The sequence below is a fragment of the Camellia sinensis genome, chromosome 4, assembly GCF_055761805.1.
Source record: "Camellia sinensis isolate YWXY chromosome 4, ASM5576180v1, whole genome shotgun sequence".
In the NCBI taxonomy this organism is placed as follows: domain Eukaryota; kingdom Viridiplantae; phylum Streptophyta; class Magnoliopsida; order Ericales; family Theaceae; genus Camellia; species Camellia sinensis.
This window is the reverse complement of record NC_138964.1, coordinates 212,632,331-212,651,136: the sequence shown is the minus strand read 5'-3', so window position 1 is coordinate 212,651,136 and position 18,806 is coordinate 212,632,331. Positions and strand designations below refer to the sequence as shown.

At 40.3% G+C, this 18,806-nt stretch overlaps 1 protein-coding gene across 3 annotated transcripts; it reads right to left on the bottom strand.

Annotated features, from left to right (window-relative positions):
* Window positions 1–9,310: 9,310 nt before the first annotated feature.
* LOC114308218 (chaperone protein ClpB3, chloroplastic-like) lies at window positions 9,311–18,233 on the bottom strand. Of its 3 annotated transcripts, none has more exons than XM_028253763.2 (11): window positions 16,530–18,233; window positions 16,146–16,178; window positions 15,794–16,012; window positions 15,223–15,460; window positions 14,222–14,417; window positions 13,654–13,708; window positions 13,297–13,447; window positions 12,702–13,010; window positions 12,214–12,479; window positions 10,720–11,640; window positions 9,311–9,884 (listed from the first exon to the last, which is right to left on the bottom strand). In XM_028253763.2, the coding sequence occupies exons 1-11, from the start codon at window positions 16,758–16,760 to the stop codon at window positions 9,555–9,557; spliced, it is 2,949 nt and encodes a 982-aa protein (XP_028109564.2). In that variant the 5' UTR covers window positions 16,761–18,233; the 3' UTR covers window positions 9,311–9,554. The 3 variants fall into 3 exon arrangements, with proteins under 3 accessions (XP_028109564.2, XP_082723590.1, XP_082723591.1); XM_082867464.1 differs by having other exon boundaries at window positions 16,146–16,172; XM_082867465.1 differs by lacking the exon at window positions 16,146–16,178.
* Window positions 18,234–18,806: the final 573 nt, after the last annotated feature.

Here is an 18,806-nt window from a genome sequence, read left to right as displayed (position 1 = left end):
AATGAGACCGAATACGAAGCATTGTTAACCGACTTACGGAATGCATATCTCCTTGGTGCTCGGCATCTTCTTATTTTCTGCGATTCACAGCTAGTCATTAACCAATTGAAAGGGGAATATGCAGCCAAAAACGACCGTATGGCAGCTTACATGAAAACGACGAATTCCTTGCTGGCAAAATTCGACCATCATGAACTAAATCAAATAACCCGGGATCAGAACACACATGCAGATGCCCTGGCTTGCCTAGCCTCTACCATCAGCTCAGAAATCAAACGGACAATCGAAGTAGGATTCATCCCTGAGCCGAGCATTGCCCCCTCAGAGTCCATTCAAATTGATGTCATAGAATCAGGTCCAAGTTGAATGGACCCTCTCACTGCATTCCTATCTTCTGAATAGGTCCTGACAGATAAAAAAGAAGCACATAAACTGCGGAACAAAGCCCTGCGATATTACTTGGATCCGCAAAGAAAACTTTACAAAAAATCCCTTTCTGGTCCATATCTAAAATGCATTCATCCGGACAAAGTCGAAGAACTCCTAACTGAAATACATGAAGGCAGTTGTGGTGCCCATTCCGACGGGCGCTCTTTGGCTCATCGAGCTATGACACAAGGGTATTATTGGCCGACAATGAGAGCTGACACCGAGTGTTACGTCAAAAAATGCGTACAGTGCCAGAAGTTTTCCCCTTTAACCCATTTACCTACTGAAGAGTTAAGCTCCATCACCAGTCCTTGGTCGTTCGCCCAATGGGGACTCGATATCGTCGGACCATTACCTCGTGCCCCGGGCAACAAGCGATTTTTGATTGTCGCGACAGATTACTTCACAAAATAGATCGAAGCGGAGGCACTAACACACATTCGAGATACTAATGTTAAGCGTTTTGTATGGAGAAATGTCATCACACGATTCGACATTCCAAGAGCTCTTATTTCAGACAACGACATCCAGTTTGATTGTGGCGTCTACCGAGAACTATGTAGCATGTACAATATTCGGCCTTATTTCTCGACGCCGACTTATCCACAGAGCAATGGCCAAGCCGAAACCTCCAACAAGGCCATCGTGGACGGCATCAAGAAGAGACTGGAGAAAGTCAAAGGCAGATGGGTCGAAGTATTGCCAAGTGTGTTGTAAGCTCATCGCACTACGCTGAGGTGATCCACTGGGGAAATGCCGTTTGCTTTATACTTTGGAACCTAAACAATCATCCCTCTGGAGATCGGCCTCCCAACCTTGAAATCGAAAGTTTTTTGACATAGGCCGAAATGACATGATGTTGGCCTTGGATTTAACTCTAATTGAGGAACAACGAGACCGTGCCCTTGCATTCATGGCACGGTACTAGTAACAACTTGCTAAGTCGTATAATCAACGTGTTCATCTACGCCGTTATTCACTAGGAGAATTGGTCCTCAAAAAAGTGCTCCCAGCTGCCAGGAATCCGGCTAACAGAAAACTGGGTCCTAACTGGGACGACCCCTATCAAATCGATTCAATCGCGAGAACAGGGGCATATCAGCTTAAAGACATGTCCGGAAGAAGGCTGCCGCGTCCTTGGAATTCCACGCATTTGCGTAAATTCTATCATTAACCTGACTTGTGAGGCGTCATGATATTCGCCGTGTACAAACTTTCATTTTTATAATGCAAGATTACTTATCTCACTATGTGAAGTTTTAGTTTGATGTTATAAGCCTCCAGATTCGGAGCACCCTTTGTGGAATTCACGATTGGCCCAGTTAAAAGTCTCCGGATTCGGAGCGCCCTTCGTGGAATTCACGATTGGCTGAGTTAAAAGCCTCCGAATTCGGAGCCCCATCAGTGAATGACACTTTTGGGCCGAGAAAGCCTCCGGATTCGGAGCGCCCTTCATGGAATTCACGATTGGCCAAGTAAAAAGCCTCCGAATTCGGAGCCCCATCAGTGAATGACACTTTTAGGCCGAGTAAGCCTCCGGATTCGGAGCGCCCTTCGTGGAATTTGAAGCCCCATCAGCTAGTGACACTTTTGGGCCGAGCAAGCTTCCGGATTCGAAGCGCCTTCGGGGTGCCCTTCACCAAAAATCACGTTTGATCGGGGCAAAACGCCTCCCAATTCGGCACACTTTTCATGAATATTATAAACAAGCATAAACGCAGTTGACAAAACGTGGGGGCAGATCGATATGTTTTATCTTCAGTTTTATTCGGCCTTATTCGGCGTTATTGCCCACATACTAGAAACTAAACAAGCATACAAATTACACGAGCTTGAAATCAGGGGGTCACATACGCAACAGTAACTAGCAGCATGTAATTCAAGAATATGTTTGGCACACCAAATATATGAATTGAGAGAAATTAAAACAACATGCAAACATTTAAAGTAATATGTTTTATTGAATTAATCAATAATACACAATTGCCCCAAAGAGCGGTACAATATGTTTTATCTTCAGTTTTATTCGGCATCCCCCTCGTCGTTGTTTTTCTCGATTTCGAAAGCCACAAAGGGAAAATGACGAGTCTAGTATAACGGCGATGCCGACTCCACGCCTGCTGCCCGAAAAGCCTCTGCGGCCTGGAGAGCCTTGACCCATCCGTGCTTAAATCCACGATTCTCACATCGGCAGACCTCTTCGGCGAGCTTGTCCTTAGTCCTTTGTATACCAACTTTCTAGCCATCATAGAAGCCTTGTTCATAAGACCTGGTCTTTGCGGCCTCTATTGCAAACATACTTGCCGTGTCACGATCAGTAATCGCATGACTTATAAGCCGTTGGGTCACCCTTTCTTCTACGATCGAGTTAGCTAGACCGGCCGTTTGTGTCTCGGTGGTTTTGATCGACCTTAGTTCGCACTCAACCTTCTCCGGGCGAGCATCTAAGCTTTGAATGCGTTCATCCTTTTGTTCTATCTCCCACCGCGCGGCGCAAAGACGCATGCCGATTTCGTAGGCGGTATACAACCCTTTCACAACTCCATGGATGTCCTCCCAAAACACTTCGAAATCCGGTCGACTGACCACCGACTCCTGGACTTCTGGTGGAAAAATTTGTCGAGCAAACTCGACTGCCACATTTAGGTCGTGCACAATTGAATCTGTTTCTGTCATCGGTTTGTTCCTTACAAAGACCTCAAAGCTCAACGGGCGCGGAGTCGCACTGGTTTCTCCCCTCCAGTGCGATTGAGGGGAGCTCCCCCGTTGTTGTTTCTCTCTTTTGGAAGACCTACTTCAACGACGCGGGGACTGGCGTTTTTCACGTTCCCTCAACGTCCTGCTCCCCATGCACGTTGGTTCACCCCCTCGTTTCATCTCTGCCTCCAACTCCGCAAGTGTCCTTCCTTCTCCTCTACTATTGAAGAATACTCATCTTGCCATCCACAACAGTCGTCCAGCTTAGTTCGACACAGTGCTTTTTCCCTCTCACAATTTATTGAATTTAAACGTAGAAATGGCACCTACGCGCACGCAGTATCCACCACATTTATTAACTACGGGTGCAGCATCCTCGAGGTGACCTCATCAATGCTAAATTTTGACACCCGGTGCCGATCATCTCATGTGCCCCAGCCGCTCCATGAGCTAGTAGCATTCGGCCTCCCAGCTCATGCACCAGCTGGAGCAAGGGCAAATTTGTTAATCTAATCGGCAAATGCCCGACCTGGGACAAGGGCAGATTTTTAACCTAATCGACAAATGTCCGATCATCTCATGTGCCTGGTGTCGATCATCTCATGTGCCCCAGCCGCTTCATGAGCTAGTATCATTCGACCTCCCAGCTCATGCACCAGCTGGGGCAAGGGCAGATTTGTTAATCTAATCGGTAAATGCCCGACTTGGGGCAAGGGCAGATTTGTTAATCTAATCAGCAAATGCCCGATCATCTTATGTGCCCCAGCCGCTCTATGAGCTAGTATCATTCGGCCTTCCAGCTCATGCACTAGCTTGGGCAAGGGCAGATTTGTTAATCTAATCGGCAAATTCCCGACCTGGTGTCGATCATCTCATGTGCCCCAGCCGCTCCATGAGCTAATATCATTCGAGATTGATTAATCTAATCGAATCTAATCGGCAAATTCCTGACCTGGTGTCGATCATCTCATGTGCCCCAGCTGCTCCATGAGCTAGTATCATTCAGCCTTCCAGCTCATGCACCAGCTGGGGCAAAGGCAGATTTGTTAATCTAATCGGCAAATTCCCGACCTGGTGCTGATCATCTCATGTGCCTTAGCCGCTCCATGAGCTAATATCATTCGAGATTCATTAATCTAATCGAATCAAATCGGCGAATGGCCAGACCTGGTGCCGATGAACAAGCTAATATCATTCGGCCTGCCAGTTCATGCGGCTGGGGCAAAAGCAGATTCATTCAGTTAATCGACCACACATCGAGGCCTTGAGCCGTTTTACTTGTTAGTCTGTGGAATATTCATGCATTTCCAAGTTATTAACTGCCGATTATTTTAGATATTCGGCTAAATGGCAAAGAGGTACAGGATGCTTAACTGATTCGGTTAATTTATTGGATGTTTAATTTACTTATGTAGCAAACAAAAAAGCATAAGGAATTGTCATTAATATGTTAAAGACAAATGAAAAATAGTATATGCAGTAAACTGCTAAGCACAGAAAATTTTCATTAATAAATTGAGCTCAAACAGCAGTCATTTTACACATGAAAATTAGCTTACATTCAAAGAAATGAAAATTTACTTACGAAAACCTACAAAAACTATGCATCTAAGATTCCTACCATAAACAAAAATATCCCCTAGTCAATCTTTAGGGTCAGACGCCAGCGGCTCAACGTCCACCTACTCGTATGGAATCGGATGCGCCAATATCACATTTACAGCAGCGAGGGCTTTGAGCCAGCCCTGTTTGAAGCCCCGATTCTTGAACTTGGGGACTTCTTCCACATAGTTGTCCAAGGCGGCGTCCTTCCCAGCTTGGAACACTTTGAAAATCTCAGAGTTGGCTACTTCCTTTGCCTTTCTTGATTCGTTCAAGTCGACTTCCAGCATAGCGATCACCTCCTTGGCTAACTTCAGGGCATCCTCGCTCGCTTTTGCCCTCTGTTCGGCGGCAAGCCTTAGCTAGTCAGAATTCCTCACTCGCTCGTCCTCAGAGTCTGCTCTCGCACATTCCTCCGCCGCCCGCGATGCCTCGGAATCAGCCCTTTGAATGGCTACCAGAGACTTGTTCTTTTCATTGTCAATTTCAGCTTTCAGGAAGCCGATTTGTTCTATGGTGTCATGTTGACTGCGGCCGATTTCGGCTATCTTGTCCACCGTTTACAAAACAAGGAAATAGAGTTGCAGCAAACAAATAAGAAATATATATATATATATATGTATTCAGGTGAAAGACTGCAGATAAGACAAGTGATGTACCAATAAGGCCGACTGAGCGGCCAAAGCAATCAGTATTAGGTCTGGCTCTACCCGAAAAGCGGCTCTATCAATCGGTAGGGATATGGAGGAGGCCATGCTCAAGGCCACGGCTGGGTCCTTCAAAGCCGACGCATCAGAGGCAATCGGCATATTCCTTATCCTTGGTTGAACAGTGAATGGAACAACCAAGTCTGATTCCTCAATGCGCGGCCATTTGTCACTTTGCTCCTCACCCTGAACGGCTTCTTGCTCGGCGGGGCACTTTTCCCCCCTATGCTCAGCCTCATCCCCTCGTTCTGCCTACTCTGTCGTGGCCGTTTCAGTCTGAGCCGTTTCTTCCGCAATAACAGGCAGAGAGGGTTCAACGACTGCGGCAGGTGGAGTTTCTGATCGGGCGGCCATCCTTTCGGCGTTTTTTCTCCTGGCAAGTTGAGTGAGCGACTCCCCGCCATATTCTCAAGATAGGCGCTGGGAAAGTCTCCTAAGTCTGTAAAAATGTCTTCGAAAGGGACGTCCCCTCGACTCCATGTGGACAGAGGGTTGGAAGAATTGAATCCGGCTTCCTCAAAGGCCGAGTTAAGAGGCTCGTCTACCTCGACTTCCAACTGGTTCGGGTCCTCGGCGACCTCCTCGGCTATTTGTTTTTCCACGTGCTCCGAATCAGAGCCTTCCAAACCAATTTGCCTTAGGTTTTTGAAATTGGGAAAGATAAGGGCCGTAAGATGCTCTTCGCCTCTGGGAATTGAAATGTGGTCTGCCGCTGAAAACGTTGCGCAAGTCAGCTTGTACCGTAGGAGGATGTGGGCCACCCTCCCTTGTTTCTAAAGGCTTGGACGGCCAACGAACTGTAGTGCGATTTTAATTTCCGTAAGCACAGCGTCGTCGACTGAAGCCAACACTTTCTTCAAATCGTTGGCCACCTAGTTCGCCTTTTCGCCTAGGCACGAGACCTAGGCGATCTTCACCCTCGCCGAATTCCCAGTTACCTCGGACAATGACCATTATATCGTCGAAACGCTTGCCAGAGCTAGCAAGCATAGTCACTAAGTGATGATCAGTATCCTTGGCCCTGAGAAAATAGCATCCCAGTCGGCCAGTAGACTTGGCTAAGGCATAACAATGCCGAATAGCAGGTATACCTAGGTTAATCCTAAGGTGTCGGTTCAACTCTGTAATCCCCATTATGATTCGGAAAAAATTTACGTTAGGCTGGGAAGGGATTAGACCCTAGTGTCGAAGGACGGCCCTTAAAAATGGGTGAAGGGAAAAACGGACTCCGCCCTCGGCAATCGATAGGAGAGGAAAGATGATTGTACTCTCATCAGTCCTCTCCATATCAGTTGTGCTGTCTGCCACGAGTGACAGATAGACGTCATCGAGGATGGAATAAAGGCATCGAAAGTCGGAAATTCGACTCGCAAAAAGGAGTTTTTTCAAATGTTTTGCCATCCTAGCCAACCTAAGGACTATACGAAACTAAAAATAAACGGGGAAATGGGGTTCGAAGTGAAGGAGAAGAAAACTTACAAGAAGCAAAAGAAATAATAAGAGACAGGAGGAAGTTGCAAGAGTCGTAAAATGGAGGTATATCGAAAGGCAAACTAGAAGCTTTGAGTATTCAAAAAGAACTTACACACGAAGGGACAACTTAGTTTCAAATCGCATTAAATGAAGGACGCATATGAAAAGGCGGGAAGATATAATAATGCCTAAAAAGCGTCTACTCTGACATGTGCTGGGATGAGGTTAGCCGCCGTTCTTTCTTTGACTTCCCAAATTCGAAACCAAACATGCCGACGAAACCAAACATGCCGAATAACTAGCATTAATAGGATGTCTAGGGGGCAATTGTGGAAGCTGAATATTCTGGGGGGGCAATAAGGCTGGACAAGGGTATGAGATCAGTCAAGGACAGAATTCCTATTTGGCATTGGTTGTAGTCGACCACAGAGCCGAATAGGATAATCGGCATTCCATCCAGCAGAACAAGAGCCGAATAGATAGACGTGCAATGGATCAAGGGTGCGCCCGACCCTAAGGCCCAAGAAAAAGAATATAAATAGAAGAGTATCAGCCAGAGAAAGATATGTGAAAACAAGTAAGTTTAACTTAAGATATAAGCAACCAAGAGAGTATCTACTGATTAATCTGTCGGAGTGTTAATTCCGGCACCCCCGACCGTAGTGTTCATTCTCTTTCAGGTGACTAGCTGAGGATCTCGAGCGTCCCATTGGATCCAAAGAGTATTTCCAACCACTTCTCCACAATTACATATAATCTCTCGAAGTTTTGTTGTTCCTTTATTTCATAATAATACAAAATTTCGAATTTACTACCAAGTCTCAAGCTTCACCAAGCTGAACGCTCTCTTGCTCAAGATCATTTCAACTGTTAAAGAAGCTCAAATCTTCAGCTCATTATTATAGGCTTGAATATTTCCACAAACTGTAGACTAGCTTTTTGTGAATTGAGCTTGAGCTACTTTGTATGCTACTTGACACATTTTGCTTCTAAGATTCAGCGTAGTGGATAAATATTACCTTGATATTATTATTTATATTTTTTTCCAAAAATTGGTTAGTTAATTTTGCCTGTCTTTCCTCAATTTTATTTTGAGCAACGGTCAAGACCTCCCTATGCTGGTCTTGCCATGCTTCTCATTTTGTGGTGTTAAACACTGTTTCCTATATCTTCAACTGCTTTTTGTCGAGATTGAACTAATACATGTTCTTCTTTTATTGGACAGGCTTTCAGATCACTGCAAATATGAATTTGTTATCTGGTGCTGAATCTTTTATAGACAAGGGTAAGCTGGACATGTAACAGGCTGTGTTTATTCCACTTCTTTTCAGTGGACCCAAAAACATCTGTCGCATATGGAATCAAGACTTCTACAATTGTGTTGCTTCCCAATCTTCAGCTTGGGCTAACCATGTTCTTAACCATCTTCCTTCGCCTAGAGAATCATCATTAGTGTAATTCTGTGTTGTACATTTTTATGGCATTGTATACGTTTTTAAACTCGAATGTCTGATTAGGATCTGAATACATTTGCCGATACATCTTGTTTGTGACAAATCATTGTTCTTTACAAACTTCGCTCCATTTATGTTGTGTTTGGTTGGAGAATTTAATGAGAGATTTAGAAATAAAAAGAGAAAAGTGTGTGAAATTAGGTGAAATATAAATATATTTTATTCTTATTTCACCTATCCTTTCTCTTTCTCTTTCTCTTTCCAAATCGTTCAATCAAACACAGTGTCAAGATGTCTGATACATGGACATCTTGTTTGTGAGAATGCACGATTAGTTCCTATGTGCGTTGTCTCAATTTTTGATATGGTCTTTCCTGCGGAATTGTTTTATAATAATGAAAGATAAAAAAGATCAAAGATATCACATACAAATTTATTTTCTTAAAAAATAATTTGGATACATTACAAATACACTTCTGAAATTTGTTTAAAATACGAATTTGTTCCTTATAATTTAAAAAATTACAAATATTTCTTTGTTAGAATTTTTTATTTAACAAAATTAATTGAAAAAATAAAATAATCTGAATTATTAATTAAAATAAAATTTTAACATTATTAAAAATTATTAATTAACTTGATTTATTAATAAAAATGACCTATTTGTTATGAAATTAAAAATCTTAGAAAGCATAATGTAATTTCTAAAATTACAGAGGATAATTTGTAATTTAAATAAACTTCAAAAAGTGTGTAATTTGCCTATATAATTTTCATAAAAAATAATTTTCTTTATTTTCTTTGATGTATTAAAAGTGATATTAATGGCAGCAGCAACAGCGAAAAGGTGGAGGTGGTTGTTTTGGTGGTAGTGATTGAGGAGTAATGGTGGTGGTGGCAGCAGCCCGAGAGTGGTAAATTTGTAATGGTTCTATCTAAATAAACTTATTTTCCGTAATCATATTTCATTTTTCATTTACGACCGATAATATTTTCCCGTCATACGTACTTCTAAGTGTGGAAATGAAGACTGTTATCCTCTCTTCCCAGACGCTCGGACACGCAGTCTCAACCGAAGCAACAGGCTGCTGTACAAAATATTTACATACAAAATTCAGTACAAAACTAGGTGCCTTAGCTAGTGGCTATGTAAAACCCGTAGTGAGACAAAATCCATTATACAACACTCTATTCACAGGGTCTGCGAAAATGCTTCTCGGTTTTCTGTGGCAGAATTATCTGAATCAGGTTCCAATTTCCTGAACACCAACTTCTGCTGGGGAAGCTGGCCATTGGAAAATGCCGAAACTTCTGTGTCTATTAACACGGAGTCCTCATCCTTGTACTCTCCTCTTAGGATGCCCTTTGCGAGTTCGGTTTCAACATACTGTTGGATAACCCGCTTCACCGGCCTAGCACCATAGTTGGGGTCGTACCCAAGATTTCCGAGGAGTTGAACAGCAGAGTCAGTTACTTGGATTTTCATCTTCCGATCAGCTATCCTCTGTTGCACTCGTTCCAACTGGCATACACAAACCAAGTTCAATGTCAGATTAAAGAAGAACATATAAAGAACTTCAAAACTAATTTTGCTTCAAAACCACTTCAGGATGAGAACTAGGGTAAAGCAGGCATTTCTAGAAGGTTGTGAAACATATTGTCAATCTTGATATAATATATACATATATATATTTTCACTCTATGCGTTAAAACATCTATGCAATATATTGGAGGGGGTTAGTCTACCCAAAATTCTATGCAAACTAAAATCTAAAAGAAAGTGTGTCCATTCATCAGGAGCCTCTAAATGCATCCCAAAAATGTTGTTGGACAATGGACACCCCTACTTTTCATATTTTTTTTCAAAATTCTTGTACCCCCTAAATCAAATTACCAAAAAAGACAACCTAGAAGCAGAGGGGGTGGCAGAGGTGCTACCAGCAGGTTGGGTGGGTGGTGAAGTATGAATTAATTTGGGTGTTACAAAAAATCAACAATATTTAAATTTGAGAATGAAATACCCAAATAACATTTTTGGGGCGAATTTAGAGGCTCCCTCATTCACTCAACCATCCAATGAAGGAAAATACCCATACAACCCTTGGTTGAATTGACACCCGCGGATCTCAAGTTGACTGATCCCAGCTGCAGCCCTAAAATTCTTTCATCTCCGACTACACCGGGGATGGGATACCATTTGGAACGAAATTATATTGTGTACCACATCATTGTAGGTCCTAAAGTATAATGGAAATAATCCTAGCATTGTACATTTCCAATTGAAAAGCTAGAGATAACTACAAAATTAGTACGGTGGACAATTGTAGCAATCAAGTCATCAATGTGGAGAAACCTACCTGTAACCTGACAATAGTGTTTATCTGCTCACGATCCAGAGGCTGGAAAACTATGTACTCATCAACTCGGTTCATGAACTCGGGACGGAAAATCGATCTAGCCACATCCATTACCCTCTTCTTGATGGTCTCATAGTCCTTTGGCATGGTGTCATTATCTGTGTTAAGTATGTATTGAGAGCCCCCGTTGGAAGTCATAATGATGACAGTGTTGGTGAAACTAACGGTACGACCTCGTGAGTCAGTAACTCTTCCGTCATCCAGAATTTGAAGCAACACATTAAACACATCGGAATGGGCTTTTTCTATCTCGTCAAATAAGATAACCGAATATGGCCTCCGGCGAACTGTCTCCGTCAATTGTCCACCTTCCTCGTACCCTACATAACCAGGTGGGGCACCTATCAATCTTGAAACAGCATGTTTTTCCATGTACTCACTCATATCGATTCGTACAAGAGCTTCTTCGGTGTTGAACAAGTGGGCAGCTAGTGCCTTTGCTAGTTCTGTCTTCCCAACACCTGTAGGACCCATGAACATAAAACTAGCAATAGGACGGTGAGGATCGGAAAGGCCTGCTCGAGATCGCTGGATAGCCTCAGCAATGGACCTCACAGCAGGATCTTGACCCACGACACGTTTATGCAGCTCTTCCTCCAAATGTAACAGCTTTTCCCTCTCCGATTGTTGTAGCTTCGAAACAGGAATGCCCGTCCATTTACTGACAATTTCAGCAATATCATTCTCAGTGACTTCTTCCCTGAGCATGGACTTCCCAGATTTAATATACTCATCCAATTCCTTTTCTGCAGCTTTGAGTTGACGCTGCAAAGAGTTCAAGCTCCCATATTTGAGTTCAGCAGCACGATTAAGATCATATTCCCGCTCAGCCTGTTGTATCTCAAGATTTACCCTGTCAATCTGAACAAATACACACATCAGTTAATTTCTGGGCAGTGCTTCCTAGAGTTTTCTTGCTTCAGTTTTAAACTTAAATGATTTTTTCCAAGTTCCACTGGTCTGGTTATCATCAGGCAATGTCCAGCAGATTTAACTCAGAACTCGGCATAGTTATTTCAAATTAAATTGCAATCCCAAAATAAGAATCCATTTGGATCATGTGATTTGATGAGATATGATAAGAAATGAAGAGAAAGGGAACTCTTTTCTCGGGTTCGGGTTATAAGTTAGGTGAGAAATAATGAGAAATGGAGAGAAAGAGAACTCTCTTATTTTATAGGTTTCATTTCTCACCAAAAGTAGTGAGATTTGGTGAGAAACAAACTGATTGGTTGTGTATTTTTTATAATACTGAGATTGCCTATTAAAATACAAAGGGAAAAAAATTTCTTACCCATATCCCTATATCACATTGCTTTCTTACGTTCTCTCACTCCACAATCCAATTGGAGTGTAAGAGGGCAATCGCACTCTTTGAACTCAATATATATACTGAAGACGAAAACTGATAGTGACAAGAAAAGAACGGCATACCTCTTCTTTGATTGACTGTATGCGTGTCATGACAGCTTTTTCATGTTCCCACTGCTCATTTAGCTGTGCTTGCTTCTCTTTTAAGACAGCAAGCTCTGCCTCGATGCGATGCAACCTATCTTTTGAAGCTTTGTCTGTATCGTTCATAAGAGAAAGCCTCTCCATCTCCAGCTTCAACACTGCACGATTTATCTCATCAAGGGCAATAGGTTTTGAAGTGATTTCCATTTTCAGTTTAGCAGCTGCTTCATCAACTAGGTCAATAGCTGCAGTTGGAATGGATGTGAGTGCTAACGCTTAATATGCTGTAAAAATACACGTATTAGCATAATCTTAATAGTTTTTCCTCAGAAGAATAAAAACATAGCATCAGTGTATTATGTCTTCACTGGCCCGGCATGCATAAATGCAAGTCACATCAAGAAATTTTCAGCTAAAAGAAATCCCTGTATTACTATGTATTAGGCAGCTAGTATGTTGTGTATTACCTTTGTCAGGTAAAAAACGTCCACTGATATAACGATCTGAGAGGATTGCTGCTGCAACAAGAGCACTGTCAGAAATACGAACGCCGTGATGTAGCTCATATCTTTCGCGCAGTCCACGAAGTATAGAGATTGTATCTTCCACTGAAGGTTGATCAACATAAACTTGCTGGAAACGGCGTTCCAAGGCTGGATCCTTTTCAATATATTTACGATATTCATCCAATGTTGTTGCACCAATACATCTCAACTCTCCACGACCAAGCATGGGCTTTAATAGATTGCTAGCATCCATTGCACCGTTAGTTGCACCTGAACAAAACTCGAGGGTATTTTACTTTCATCTAACGAATAATAGAAGAAACCTCATCCCAAAATATGGGACATCAACCATGTCCAGACACCAATTTTTACAAACAATATAGAAAATAAAATACTAGATTTTCATTTGATTTGAACCAGGGGTAGTTGTTTATACAGAAATTGTAAGAACAGCTCCAAGAACACAGACACGGATAAGTTATCGCAGATACAACAGAACAATTACCATTAATGCCCCCCCCAACTTTCAGAAAGAAACAGGCTACCAAGCAAGTACCTGCCCCAACAACTGTGTGAATTTCATCAATGAAAAGAATAATTAGCCCATCTGAATCTTTTACTTCCTTCAGCACAGCCTTCAGCCGATCTTCAAATTCCCCACGATATTTTGCCCCAGCAATGAGTGCACCCATGTCGAGGGATATCAACTGGAAACAAAAAGTGGATTATCTCAATATCTAGATTATCGGATAGGTTATTACAGCCATATCATGATAACACTTCCCCCCCCCCCCCCCCCCCCCCCCCCAAAAAAAAAAAAAAAAAAAAGACCAAATGAGAAGAGTAAAAGTAAAAGATAAAACCATATATTCTCCAGAGAACTTGACGGTAGAATTCTAGATTAGCTACTCACCCTTCGGTTCATTAAAGCTTCAGGCACATCCCCTTGCACAATTCTTTGGGCAAGCCTGTCAAAGAGGTATGTGAGATAAATAGCCATGTGAAAGAAGGATACCACCAACCTAAGCAGAAATCAGCCTCACAAGCCTTTAAAAAAGCTACCCCCCCTCCCCTCCCTTCCCACCAAAAAAAAATGAAAAAAAAAAAAGAACCCAACAACAATAACAAGACCCTGCAATAAGTTATAAAACTAGATTTTTTAAAGGGGGGGAAAAAAAATTTTATTTATTTAAATTTTAAACAAAATCTGTTGATGCTGTACTCATAAATGGAATAACACAGTCCAGCCTGCAGGTTAAGAAACCACTGCTCAGACTCAGGTCATATTCGAATTACTGTACTCACTCATTCCCATATTAAAAAATTGGTAGCTGTGCAGCAAGCAGACTGAGCTTAGGCTAACAAAAACTTCATCAAACTAAGCCAGGAACTGGAAGTTAAAAGTCATAAATGCAGAAGAACACCAGAACATTGTCTCATATACAACAATATTTCTGTGCCTCACTAAAGCAGAACTATACCCTTCAGAAATTGCAGTTTTCCCAACACCTGGCTCACCAATTAGCACAGGATTGTTCTTTGTTCTCCGCGAGAGAATCTGGATACATCTGCGTATTTCGTCATCTCTTCCTATAACAGGATCAAGCTTTCCTTCTCTTGCCATAGCAGTCAAATCCTTTCCATATTTCTCCAGTGCTTCATACTTCCCTTCAGGATCTGTACCAAAATTATAAATTGAAAATTCCTTAATACACAATATAATAAACAGTTACGAAAAGAATGTCCTATTAGTTCTACGAAGAAAATCAAATGAATTAGTGCACCAATGTGATATTAATAACATAAACTTGCTAGAGAACCTAGTGAAGTGTCCTGTCATTTCATAAAGCATCTTAATAAGAGCATCATATCTTAGACATGAAAAGAAGATTGACAACAATCAAACTAAGGAAAACATAATCCTTCTCTAAGTACAAGAAACCAGTGAAGATGCAAAGGTGCATTAAAGCAAAGTTCAAAACAGAAGGTCCAAATTATTAAAACATGGAATCATTTACAAAGGAACCGGAGGGTAGATACAAGGGTTACATGCATGCTAAATGCTCAAAATGGGGTTCAACATTCTAGCCCAACTTCAAACGTTACAATGTTCAACCAAAAGAAAACCTAGAGTTACCCACTTACAATGTTCAACCAAAAGAAAACCTAGAGTTACCCACTAACTATAGGAAATAACCTGCAGCCACAATTCTGGACCACCAAAAAGTAATAGAGATGCGTAGCAGCAAGAAAAATATATGCGTGATGCTAAAGGGAATCGTCCTTGTGCAAAGCAGTCAACTGATAGTGCACCACAATTTTGGAACAGCCAAATTAAAACAAATGGTCCATTAAATGGAAAGGAACTAAACATGAAAATAACACAAGTTTGTCGATATACAAAAGCCATCTTATAACACAACATCCCGATTAACACAAAATTAGATTATCAACAATAGCTAAGAAAGAACATTGTTATCACCTTGGTCAATGACTGTTTGACGTCCCCTTATGGCCTCTATGGCATTTTTCAAGGTGTTAAGGGAAATTTGGAAATCTTTGAACAATTGCTTTCCAAATCGATTGTCTTGGGTAAAAGCAAGCACCAAATGCTCAACAGACACAAATGAATCACCGTACTCTTTTTTGTAGTCCCTGGCTAGTTGTATCAGGGCTTCCAAATTCCGTCCTAACATTGAACCAGCTGACTCACCGAGAACCTGGTGTGATTGAATACATAAAATAATAAGGAATTAACATAGATCGGTTGGACGGACCACAATATTTACTGATAAATAAAATATCAGTCAAATTCATTAAATCTAATAGAATGTGCAACCAATCCAGATGATTTTTATTGTATTAACAGATAAATTAGATTTGAGGTCCAATTAACTGACCCACTAGACAGTGTAATTTATACCAGATGATTGTAAGAATGGATGCAAATTCCATAATATCCACATTGCAGCCCCCCGGGTACTTAGGTATTGCATGCAAATATCACAAGAAGAAAAATGTCTTGAGTGAAATACATAGAATTTAGGTATTACCTTGGGTTGGCGTTGGATGAACTTGTCAGTGGCTTCTAAAAGACGGGTATTGTCTACCCCAACCTTGGAGAAAATACGGCGAGCAAGACCATTCTTCTGCTCCAGAAGGGCCTTCATTAAATGTTCAGCCTCGACTATTTGATGATTGTTATCTTTTGCCACTTCTGGTGAAGAAACAATACTTTGCCAAGCCATATCAGTGAACTCTTGTTGAGTAATCTGTCAACACATCCAACCCAAGTTTAATAAACCTAAAATATCAGTCAAAATTCCAAATCATGCACAACTTCCCTTTATTTATATCCATGAAAGAATGGAGCTAAACTGACTAACATCATCCTTTCAAACTCACTGATTGTTTCCCAAACACATCTTGAGGCTGCATCTTCAAAATGAACTGGGTTATTGATTGGCTAACTCAAACACAACGTGGAATTAGAAAGAACAATTTCAATAGTATTTTTCAAATTGGGTGGAAACTGATACACAAATTTTTTAAAATTCGGTCAAAATTCACTATGATCGCTGAAGAAGTAGAAAATTTTAGATTGTTGAAAGGCAGCTGGAGAATCAGTAACTCATATGGCAATTGGCAATTCTCACAAGAAGCCATTCATACCTAATCCTCTCGAAGTTATAAAAATAATAAATTAAAAAAAACCAAAACAAAAACAAAAACAAAAAACAGTTATATATATATATATATATATATGTAGGGGGGTCATGATTGATTTACCCTTCCAGCGCTTGAAGCGTGGCATCGAACAAGAAACGAGCTCGAAGTGGTACCGAACAGCTGGAGTGTTGTAGTGAGAGACACATCGGTCTTGTAAAATCTCAAGGAAGTTAGGGTTTTGAGAGGTACGGATTTGGCCGAAGAAGAGCTGAGGGAGAGCGGTGGCTGAGATAGCAAGGCGGCCCTGTTGTTGGAGGGCGGAGGAAGACGGAGGTTCGTCGTCGTAGCCATTTTGAACAGGAAAAATTAGAGGAAAGTTTTGAGTGGGAATTTGACAAAGTGAAATTAAGTAGTCGTGAATGTTGTGTAGTTGTTACAGGGCGGGGGTAAATTTGGCCCACGTCGGGTTTTGTTGGATTTCGTTAAAATATGGATTGGTTTGGATTGGGTTACGGATTAAAAAAATTTAGGCACGGACTTATGGATATTTGGGTTTTTGGTGGGCCGATGGAATGGGTCTCGAGCTTGTACGGGTATAATCATTTTTTTTATATTTTTTTTATCTAAATTTTATTATTTTTTACAAAAAATATTGGGCCTTGGGACGAGTCGGGTTTCGGAGGGGCCTTGAATAAGCCTTAAGCAGGTTGATAGACTGGGCCATGGATTGGATCGGACTTTAAAATGATGGTTCAGACCCAAGCCTAAGGGCTCGAAATGGATTGGCTCGGGTCCAGACCTAAACGGGCCGAGCCCATCCCAGGTCACGTTACACTCCTGAGTGTTCAAGCACGCAGGCTGGTGGTGGTGGTGGTGTGAGTGTAGTGCACTGTGTTTATACACGTCATGAGGTTTTGGATACGATGATGGTGGTCGTATCGTATATATGGTGTGGTGTTGCAAGATATTGAGAGTGTTTGGTGTGGATTATATGGATAATTATAATTTATTTTAATTTAGAAATTTGTGTCAAACTGTTTGATATACTTTTTACTTACAGTTTTTTAGCTAGAAATATTTTAAATGAGCTAAGAAAAATTGATTATTTAGAAGTTGAGGAAAGTGTGCTTTTGATTTCTATTTTCTGATTATCAATTTTTAGTTTATAAGAAACTGCATCAAATAGTACCATTATTCGGTGCAAATTGAATATTGACTTGTTTTGAGAATTAGGAAAAAAGTTAGTTCATTAGTTTTTTTGGTTTGTAAAAAAAATAAATGTGATTTAAATAAGTCAATAAATTAATAAATTAACTTTTTATAGTTGACAAAATAGGCCATTATTAGGGTGCTTGGTGCAAATTAAATAAATTGTGATTTTGTGGCAGACTATTTAGTATAATTTATGTTTATAGTTTGTTCATTAGTTGAAAATAGTTTAAATAAGTCTAAAAAATTGATTATTTAGAAATTGAAAAATAAATATTTTTAATTTTTACTTTTTGATCGTTAATTTTTAACTTACAATAAATCACACCATAAGTATTACGTGGTGTCTTCCTCTTTTTCTTAATGGTGAAATGATTTTTTTCTTATGTTGTATGTGGATGATAGGTTTGGGGTAGTGTTTTGAAAAAGAAAACAAAAACAAAAAAAAGTAAGTAAAATGTAAATAAATTATACTAATTATATTTCACCCAATTTTTTCTTTTCCTTTTCAAATCCTTATCCAATTTCATGATCCAAACATGGTCTTAATTTCCATCTAAATTCAATCTTTGAAATTCTTAAGTTGTGTTTAGAGTATGGATTTGGATAGCAATTTGATTACACTTCCAACTTTCTTTTCAAATTCATATTTCAAACACGACTTTATTTTCTAGCTAAATTTATCTTTTGAGATTCTTATATTGTGTTTGGAACATAAATTTGAATAGAGATTTGATTACTCTTTTTAAATTTCTACTCAAATCCATACTTCACGATCTCAGTTTTTAGCTAAGTTCAATTTTGTAGATTCTTAGGTTGTGTTTGAAGTATAAATTTGAGTAAAAAAAAACTATAAAAGTGTAGTAAGGCCAAATTAAGGTTTGCAATTAGAGATGTCTACTATAGTCTTTTTCTTAAAATAATTTGAAATCAACACTATTCAACCTTTGTTTGGGGTGTGAGTTAACTTCTTGATTTTTTTGTCTATTTTTTACTGTGGGTAAAAAGTTTCGTTTAGAATGAATTTTTTGATTTTTTTAACTTTTGTAAAAGAAAAAATGAAATTGATTATGGTTTAAATGTAATATTTACTTTTTAGTTTTTTTAAATTTTTTTCTAACTAAAATAGCCAAAAAAAAACCCATGCCAAACATAGCCTCATTCTACATGGGTTAAAAAAATCAAAAA